The sequence below is a fragment of the Triticum dicoccoides genome, chromosome 7B (genome assembly GCF_002162155.2).
Source record: "Triticum dicoccoides isolate Atlit2015 ecotype Zavitan chromosome 7B, WEW_v2.0, whole genome shotgun sequence".
NCBI classification, from domain to species: Eukaryota; Viridiplantae; Streptophyta; class Magnoliopsida; order Poales; family Poaceae; genus Triticum; species Triticum dicoccoides.
This window is the reverse complement of record NC_041393.1, coordinates 676,067,460-676,077,490: the sequence shown is the minus strand read 5'-3', so window position 1 is coordinate 676,077,490 and position 10,031 is coordinate 676,067,460. Positions and strand designations below refer to the sequence as shown.

Sequence of the window (10,031 nt, the reverse complement as noted above, 5' to 3'; positions counted from 1 at the left end):
GGGATGGGACCCAAGGGCCAAAAGCTGGTGGTACGGGCATGGGGGAACGCTGAACCCGGAGACAGGGGAGTGTGTTTACCGGGGCAAAATAATTAAACCCACCCAAGCCCTTATTGACGCAATGAGGGATGCTCAAGAGGGGAAGATCAAGTTCAACAGAGAGAACGACGCGCTGACAAAAGCCCTCGGGAATCCTGAACACGGAGGACGTGTACGAGGCATGGGGCACATTCCGTGGAAAATAGGGTTCCCCCAGAACGATGACCCGTACGGTTACAGAAGCCGGAAGAGAAAGATGGATCGGGAAGCAGATGTTGTGGCGCGGTTGGCATCGGAAATGGATGTGATGAAGAAAACCGTGAGTGTACTAGTAGCCGAAAGAGATGCAGCTCGGGCGCAGCATGAAGATCATCCAGCGGATCTCAGAAGCCAGCAGCGGAGAAGCAGTGTGGCTTCCACGGAGGCCCTACCGGCTGGTGCAGATGCACCGACGATCGAAATTACTGCACCGGAGCCTCTGGTGGTCGAAATTACTGCACCGGAGCCTCTGGTGGTCGAAATTACTGGACCGGAGCCTCCTCGCTACCCCGTGGACGATATAAAGGATATGAAAGAATGTCATCTGTATTATCCTATCGGGAACATGTCCATGAAGGTAGCCATCGGCAGTGCTTTACCATGTTTACCTGGAGCACTCCACCACAACAACCCCATTCAAGATGGCTATGCTCGTGTCACGGTGGAGGACATAGTCCAAGGGTTTGAGGACCTGGAGATTGACATTGCTACACCTGAAGGGTTGAAAAGACTTGGAGATGTCAAGCGCCATTTCATTCTATGGCAAAAGAAGTTTATCAAGTTTCCAGGCGAGGCGCCAAGGACAACAAGTCCACCCTCCTACGGTGGTGGCGGTTCACCTACACCTCCGTCACGTCAGCCGACGCCCCCCAGTCCACAACGTCCGGCGGGTGATCAGACGCCGCCCCCCAGTCCTCGTCCGGCGGGTGATCAGACGCCGCCCCCCAATCCACCTCCGGCAAAGAAGCAGAAGCAGTCCTGGATTATTAACCCGGACCCTTATGTACCTAAGACCACAAAGGTACCGGAGCCATCACTGAAGCCTCTCCCCACAAGGCCTTGGGAACGTAGTGCCGAGGAAACTGCCGCGGCCGCGGCTGCTGATCATGAGAAATGGAAGGCGGACTGCAAGAAGAAAAGAGAGCCCGAGCCCAAGCCAGTATTTTCTGATGAGCAAAAGAAGTGGGCTAAGTCATTTTTGAGCACACCGTCCCAAGCCGCGAAGAATCTGCCTGACGACTATGCACGTGAACTTCGTAGGCAGGCACTCATGTTGAAGGAGAAGAAAGAGCGGGCGGAGAACCAGGAGAACAAAGCCTTGGAGGAGGCCGAGAAAACGGAATTAGAAAGTAAAAAAAAGCGGGAAACGAGTTGCCCAGCTCGGGGAACAAAGTAAACAATCGATTGCCCCGCTTATAGTGAAAGCCGCCGGTCCGGATGACCCCGATATCATAGCAGCTGCGGCAACACATGGATTGACTGTAACGAGTGCCAGAGAACAAGCGGCCAACTTAGGTATTACTCTTCGTGAACTGTTAGGCCTTGATGAGGCGCCAGTGAAGGAGGTAGTAATTACATATGTGAAGAATGGGCCTCTCGTCGAGCCTGCGCAGGAACAGGATCTACCTCCACAAATGAAAGGTCTGCTGAAATGGTACAAGGGTTACATAAAAAATAAAAACGCCAAAGAATATATTTATGCGGAAGTTAGATATGAGCATCACTTCAAACATTACTATGTACAAATTCATCTGAGTGAATTGTTCCAGCTTTTCAATCTGCGCGAGCTCGACAAATCTATCATCAGTTGCTACGTTCTGTAAGTGATTTATTTCTACCCCATCTCGTTCATATTGCCTGCACTATATATATGTCCTAACTATATTGTTGTGTCCGCTATTATACATGCAGAATGAAGATTAAGGAATGCAGAGTAAGGAACATCCATGATGTTGGGTTCATTGACCCACACATCGTTAATGGATATGTGTTGGAGCATCACCCCGCCGACGTGGAGGCAGACCCGTGGCAGTTTCTTACAAAGCAGGAACTCAAAAGTGATATTCTATTTCCTTACCATTTTGGGTGAGTGTTTCTGTCTTGAGCACATTCTCTTTTGTTTACTCCATGCATGGTATGTGGCCGGCTAATCGATGAGTTATGCATGACGTACTGTGCATGTATCGTGTCCGCAGGTTCCACTGGATTCTGCTAGTAATTAAAGTTGACACCTCAGAATGTCTCGTCCACGACTCTCTGAATAAGGATCCAAAGCTTTGGGTCGACATGAGAAGAATGCTGCAGAAGTAATTATTTTCATTCATTTGCGCTCTATATCGATCGGCCTATTTCGTTCATTTCCTAATATCAAGTAACTAATAACTCTCTTGTTCATTTAATTTTCTTTGCCTCGTAGGGTTTGGAGACGGTTCGTAGATACAAAGGTCGGTGAATTCAAAAAAGAGCTAGAATTCAAAAGGGCAAAGGCTAAGAATGGTGAGGATATTCAGCCAGCGGGGACCAATCTATGTGCATACTATGTCTGTGAGATGATCCGGAGATACACCTCTGAGCGGGTTCCGAGTGATACCAATGCTCAGAGGAATAACCTCCGGATGATGCTTAGTCCAGAAGCTCGCTTCCAACCACTTCAAGAGGAACTAGCTGGATGGTTCAGGAGGGAAGTCCTTCATCCTAAAGGAGAACACCATTACGAGGACGTAGAACTTTATATGCATTAAATTATGTATGGAAACTTGTTCAAAATTGTATATGGTCATCCGATGATATTGAATATATATTGTATATTCCTCTTGAATTCTTTTTGGTTCTAATTTCAAATTTGTTTGAAATTGTACATTCATATGCATGTATGTAGTACCGTAGAATATGTGAAACTCCTTCAAAATTAAAATAAAGCACAAAAGAAATAAAACAATACAAATTAAACAGAAAACAGGTTTAGGGGGGGGGGGGCTAAAACCCTAAACCTGCGGCGGCCTTTAGTCGCGGTTGGCCAGAAGAACCGCGACTAAAGGTCCTCCGCCCCGACGGCCGCCTGGCGCCCACGTGGACGGGCCTTTAGTCGCGGTTCTTAAGCAACCGCGACTAAAGGGTGGGGCCTTTAGTCGCGCCCGTTCGGTCGCGGTTGCGCAACCGCGACTAATGGCAGTTGCGAACCGCGACCAAAGGCCCTTTTTCCACCAGTGATTGTTTTTTTTGGCCCATTTTTTTGCCCAAGACCTTATCTTTTCATGTTAATGACAAGTTTGTTCATGTGGAGGGTTCATGCTAAAGGTGTCCTTTTAGCAAACAAATCGGTCGCTTGCTCAACCCTCATAGCATGAACGAATCATTCGCTGAGAGGTCCCGTCAAATCTGACGTTCAGTAGTATCGGTGTACAATTAAAAAGGGTTCGGGATAAGTCGGGATTGGATAAGATAGGGTGTTGCTTTCAAGGATTTAGAGTTCAGGGTTCATTTCCGATCCTGACTACGAGTTCAAGGTTTTTCTAAGACTTTTTCATTCTTATTAAACTACCCGAAGACAATTACAAGTATGTTTTGGTCGGTAGTTTGCACGCTTGCATCACGTTGCAAGTCGAAGCACTATAGTGCGCTGATGCTTTGGCCCCACTTCATGTACTATGACACTTTTACTATAGCTCGCAGCAGCAAACTAGTATACGACGAACTGGAGATCCCAATAGTATCAACGGTGTCCTTGTGCGCGCCGATCAGCATGCGCCAGCCTTGAACCCCACGGCGCCGCCGCCGACGTCGTACAGCACCTCGATCGTCCGCTGCTGCACGTTGCCGATGATGCCGAGGGAGCTGTCGTCGGTGTTGGCCGCGAAGGCGAGGCAGCTGTCCAGAATGATCCCGTCGGTGGCGAGGTCGACGACGACGCCCCCGGAGAACACCAGTGCGACGCTCGGTATGCTGACGCTGGACTGGCCGCTGAAGTCGAAGCACGTGTCGAAGATGCCCATGGGCTGCGCCGGCGGGTACTGCTTCATGCCGGCCTTGAACGCCGACGACAGCGCAGAGTACGCCGTCGCCGGAAGCCGCGTGATGATTGTGCCGGAGTCCATGATCGACCCGGCGGAGAAGACCGAGGCAGGTATGCTGAGCTGCCTGCCTCCCACCCTGATGGCCTGAAGGCGCACGCCGTAGTACGACGGGACCTCACTACTCCTCAGCATCGGCGTCTTCACTACGAAACCCGAGGTTGCTGCACCGAGAGTGAGGAATCCGGACGAGTCCGGAGTCGGCGGGAGGCAGTACGAGAAGGCCTTGCCGAAGGTCCCCGCTGTCTGGGTGGCGAGAGACTCTGCGCCGCCGCCGAGCCCCATGAGCCCATCGGTCTGGTCTTCGAGAAGGTTGCCCGACTCAGACTGGCTGCACCCGAACTGGAAGTTCTTGACGGTGCTGGAGCCCAGCGCGAGCGTGTCGGTGCTGTAAGTCCCAGTCCCGGTCGAACCATCGCCGTATTTGACAATATACTGGCATTGGGAGTTGGAGCAGCCTCTCCGGCGGAGCTGCGCGCAGGCGGCGGAGCTGCAGGGGAACGCGGAGTAGGTGCTCGACGAGCTGGGGTTGAAGAGCGAGTCCGCCTGCGCGTGGCACTGCGAGCACGGCTTGCACTGCACCCATGACACGTCGCTGCCGGTGTCGATGAGCATGGTCTGGGTCACGGCCGGCGAGCCGATGCCGACGGTGATCAGGTACTCCAGCGTGCCCAGGGAGGTGCCCAGCGTGGTGGGCACGGTAATGTCCGATTGCTCCACGTCACCTGCGCCACCCTTGACGCCGGAGTACTTCCGTGTGATGTAAGCGGCCCGGAGCTGGTCACGCCGGAGCATCTCCTGCAAGGTCGGCGCCTTGGTGGAGGGTACAGGCGAGGGCGAGCACGGGCCGTGCCGGTGGTGCAACGGCACCGTGACCCCGCCGTATGATGGAGTCACTGAAAGAACCGAACAGGGGAAAGGGAAACACGATGACAAACGTGCTCAAAATATCCTCAAAATAGTGCAAGGAAACTAATAGCAACATTGCATGCATGTGCGTCCATGGACAATGTTACTGCACCTTGGGGCTGGGAGCAGTTGACGGTGGCAGATTTGAGAGCGCCAGCGTGCAGAACCTTGTAGGTGCGAAGATCGTCCCCTCCGTGAGCAAGGAGAGTGTGAAGACAGGTGCACAACAGGAGAATCACAAGCTTGGGAATAGATGCCATGGCTGAGATGCAGTGGGCTGCAGTTTCGGAATGCGAGCGCTGCTTTTATACCGCATGCGTATAAACAAACAAAAGGTAGAAGTAACATCGTATGATTCGATTGTGATTTGTGAAAGCAAGCATTGTATTATTTGGGCAAAATGTGTGGTGAACGCCATGCAAAAAAAAAAGTGTGGTGAACGTACGTGGGAATGCTTGTGAAAAACAAACATTGTATTATTGGATGGACAAGCACCGTATATCAGGAGTATTTGTTGAGCCGACGGAGCGCGACGCGGGTTCATACGGTAACTTACTAATGCCGCTGTGGTGTGGGAAAGATTGGTTGAAGAGTACAAAACGATGATGGGACGTATTTCAGACCGTATGCGGATTCTTTCCTGCCTGCGAGTGCGACCTCCGGCCGTGCGCGTGCGCGCCTTTGTCCGAGTAGTACGAGAGCCCGGCCGGACTTGCCCTCGCGTGAGAACGTAGAGTACGAGAACCCGGCCGGCAAGCCGGAGAAAGTATCCGACGTACCCCGGCCGCGCGTTATGCCTCTCAATCCATCGGCAAGGCGTTGCAGTGGCGTGCGTCACATCGTACCGCCGTGGGAACGGAGCGTGCGTCACATCGTGCCGCAGCGACAAGGTTTCCCTGGGATCGCGGCCGAGCTCAGCTGTGTGGCTTCGGCTGCGCCCGGTCCGTCGTGCACTGAGGGCTGCGATGTGGACTGGAGCCAGTGATGTGCGGCATCGGGAAGCCAGGGCAGGGCAATATGGTATTGATGTAGAGGCCGGGGTTATCTTTCTTTTTGAAAAAAAAGGCAGGGCATATGCAGTGTGGGGAAATATCAGGTGGTACCAACAATTATATGCTCCCATGATACCAATTCAAAAAAATCAAATTGAAATGTTTCAAAAAAACAGAAAAAAAATCCATGGATGTTCTCAGCATATGTGTCTACAAACTCAATCCGGCAATCCGACCCATCGGTGACCGCGCCCATGGGCACCCGACACAAATGGGTAGGGTATGGGTCATCGTGTTCAACCATGGGCAAGCCCGATGGGTAACCCGATTTTAGCGATGGGCGGGGCATGGGTCTAAGTTTGTACCCATGGGTTACCCGATGAAAATTATTAATCAAAATACCTTTAAATTTCATATTCATATGTTGCATAGGATGCACATACATCAGATATATAAGTTGTACAGAGCCCCAAACCTCATAAACAAATGACCCAGTCACGTACGTAATGTTGTACATGTCTTTAAAGGCCACAAGGCAAAAACGTAGGAAGCCCAACAACGCACAGCTATATTACTATTATCTCTAGGCCTTTAGTTCTTTCACATTTCTTTTCAAGAATGAAGGCCCAACAATGTTCGGCCCAGACAACACACACATCGTTGGTTCAGGCACCTGGTAAAGTTTAGTACCACCTCGGCTAGCCATGGGAATAGAGAAGTCGCGGAGTCTATAAAAGGCAGCTGCTGGGAGAAGTGCATCTCTGAACGCAGCAGCAGCTGCACCTAGGGCATCTTGGAAAGCAAACTGAAACGTATATGCGTATTCAAAGGACCAAACCTGACACCACACAGTTGCTAGGCCACGAACGCCCACGCTGCACATTTCGTCCATGCCCAGAGCGAGCTCACGGGCAACGTATACGTCGTACACACCAGAGGACTCGTCCCCTGCATGCGTGCATGGTGCCCCCCCCCCTCATGGTTCGTCTCTGGGACAGACCGGAACCCCGGCGTCCGTTTCTACAAGTGCCCGAACCAGGGATTTAGTCTGATGTTTGTACGCCCATACATCAGATGAACTAGTTTTTGTTGCTGTTTTTGTGTATTTTGCTCATCATTCAGCTTGAAAACCGGGGCAGGACGGAGGGCTGTGTGTATTTTACTGGAGCCGGGCCACCGTGACGTGAAGACTGCACGTCGCAGCGGAAGCACCGGCTGCTGTTCTTGCGGTTCCGCAAGACATGCGCCCGAGCTGTGCTCCCCACATGACATGCACCCGAGCTGTACTCCTGGTCAAATCGCCGGGCCCGCGCGCCAAAAGGACAATGCCCCACACTGCATGGTCTGTCCACTTTTGGGCGTCAGACCTGTACCCGGGCCGAGCCCACCACGGGCGACTTGAGCGCTGTATTTGCTTGTATCGAGCCAGTATGTCCGCTTTACTGATTTTGACGTTTTCTTTTGCACGGATCCCCTCGCGCAGCACGGCCGTCGATGCGCTGCGTGCATCTGCCGCTGCGTGCAGGACGGCCGCTCTCCAGCTGCTGGCCGCTTGTTTCTGTAACTTGCCATCACAACAACTTGTGGTTTTGAGAAAGATTCGCTCCTCAAGCAGGTGCAGTCATTTGTGTCATGTGACAGTAAAAATAAATATTTATTTCAAACCCGATGGGTGCCCTAATGGGTCGGGTTGCCCGATGGGTTCGGGCATGGGTATGACTCAAGACCCATGGGTAGGGTCGTGGGTCTGCTCCTTTGCCCATTTGCTATTCGGGCATGGGTTTCATAGAGCTCTACCCGGTCAAACCCGACCCGACTGCCGGCTTGACTACAAACCCTAAAATATATTCGGATCCCAATTCGATATACACATTGAGAATAAAAAAAAGGCAAATCTGTTGTGAATCATGTATTTTTTCACACTGTTCATGTTTTTTTTCTTTATTCACACTATTCATGCTGAATTTGTCTTTTTTGTTTTTCATTGTACAATTTGAATTTGGATCTAATTTTTTTCTATAGTTTGTATACACATATGTTGAGAACATCCATGATTTTTTCGATTTTTTTTGAAACATTTCAATCTGATTTTTTTTCTGAATTGGTATCATTGGAGCATATGTCCACAGGGCTTATCTCAATTTTTCTGTTTTTTTATTTGGGCTCATCTCCCTCTCCCATTGAAATTTTGAGGCGCATTAAATCTTTGCATGTAAGAATTAAAAAGAAACTCACCAATACAATACATATAGTGTTTCTACTTATCTAGTGGCCAAGCATGTATGCACTGCAATTAAACCAAATTAATGCATTCGTTTAATTTGGGTAGTTTTATAAAGTATGAGATACATTCTTAGACTCACCATGTACCTTGATTGATGAGATTTTATATTTGAGCCTTGTAAACCGGAAAGGAAGGAGTACCACCATATTGATGGGGAACGTAGCATATGCAATTCCAAAAAAAAATCCTACGCTCACGCAAGATCTATCTAGGAGATGCATAGCAACGAGAGGGGGAGAGCGTGTCTACGTACCCTCGTAGACCGAAAGTGGAAGCGTTTGTCGACGCGGTTGATGTAGTCGAACTTCTTCTCATTCCAACCGATCAAGCACCGAACGTACGGCACCTCCGAGTTCTGCACACGTTCAGCTCGATGACGTCCCTCGAACTCTTAATCCAGTAGAGTTTCGAGGAAGTAGATGAGTTACGTCAGCACAATGGCGTGGTGACGGTGATGGTGAAGTTATCCGCGCAAGGCTTCGCCTAAGCACCACGAGAATATGACCGGAGGCGTAAACTGTGGAGGGGGGCGCCGCACACGGCTAACAATCGTTGGCGTGTGCTCTAAGCACCCCCTCGCCATGTATATATAGGTGGGAGGGGGCTACTTGGGGCCCCTATTCCAATTCGCCCCCCCTTTCCTTTTACCGGAAGGCATCAAAAGGGAAGAGAGGGAGGAGGAAGGAAAGGGGGGCGAACCCCCTTCTCCTTCTCCTATTCAACCTCCTTCTTTAGGGGGGGGGCGCCACCCCTTGTGGGCTGGTGTGCTCCCCTCCGATGGCTCATAAGGCGCATTATTCCCCCGGGGGTTTCGGTAACCCCCCGGTACTCCGATATATACCCGATACATCCCGGAACACTTCCGGTGTCCGAATATTATCGTCCTATTTCGAGGCTCCTCGTCATGTCCGTGATCTCATCCGGGACTCTGAACAACATTCGATCACCAAATCACATAACTCATATAATACAAAATCGTCATCGAACGTTAAGCGTGCGGACCCTACGGGTTCAAGAACTATGTAGACATGACCGAGACACCTCTCCGGTCAATAACCAATAGCGGAACCTGGATGCCCATATTGGCTCCTACATATTCTACGATGATCTTTATCGGTCGAACTGTTATGACAACATACATAATTCCCTTTGTCCATCGGTATGTTACTTGCCCGAGATTCGATCGTCGGTATCTTCATACCTAGTTCAATCTCGTTACCGGAAAGTCTCTTTACTCGTTCCGTAATACACCATCCTGCCCAAGATTTGATCGCCGGTATGCTTCTCTGAGGTCTTTCATTGAAAACTTTTATTCAAGTATCCTTCTATGCTATCCAGAAATTCTATATCATTTCCAATCAACAATGTGTCATCCACATATAAATTAGAAATGTTGCAGAGCTCCCACTCACTTTCTTGTAAATACAGGCTCCTCCGGAAGTCTGTATAAAACCATATGCTTTAATCACCTCATCAAAGTGTATATTCCAACTCTGAAATGCTTGCACCAGTCCATAAATGGATCGCTGGAGCTTGCACACTTTGTTAGCACCTTTAGGATCGACAAAACCTTCTGGTTGCATCATATACAACTCTTCTTTAAGAAATCCATTAAGGAATGCAGTTTTGACTTCCATTTGCCAGATTTCATAATCATAAAATGTGGAAATTGCTAACATGATTCGAACAGACTTAAGC

General features: G+C 50.0%; 1 protein-coding gene across 1 annotated transcript; it reads right to left on the bottom strand.

Moving 5' to 3' along the window:
- Window positions 1-3,585: 3,585 nt before the first annotated feature.
- LOC119335748 (aspartyl protease family protein At5g10770-like) lies at window positions 3,586-5,318 on the bottom strand. Its single transcript, XM_037607833.1, has 2 exons — window positions 5,170-5,318; window positions 3,586-5,044 (listed from the first exon to the last, which is right to left on the bottom strand). The coding sequence occupies exons 1-2, from the start codon at window positions 5,315-5,317 to the stop codon at window positions 3,816-3,818; spliced, it is 1,377 nt and encodes a 458-aa protein (XP_037463730.1). The 5' UTR covers window position 5,318; the 3' UTR covers window positions 3,586-3,815.
- Window positions 5,319-10,031: the final 4,713 nt, after the last annotated feature.

Excerpts from the sequence above, each read along its gene's own strand:
- LOC119335748 (XM_037607833.1), bottom strand. The coding sequence starts at position 5,317 with ATGGCATCTATTCCCAAGCTTGTGATTCTCCTGTTGTGCACCTGTCTT. Across the intron at positions 5,045-5,169 it reads CAACTGCTCCCAGCCCCAAG|TGACTCCATCATACGGCGGG; the intron begins GTGCAGTAACAT and ends CGGTTCTTTCAG.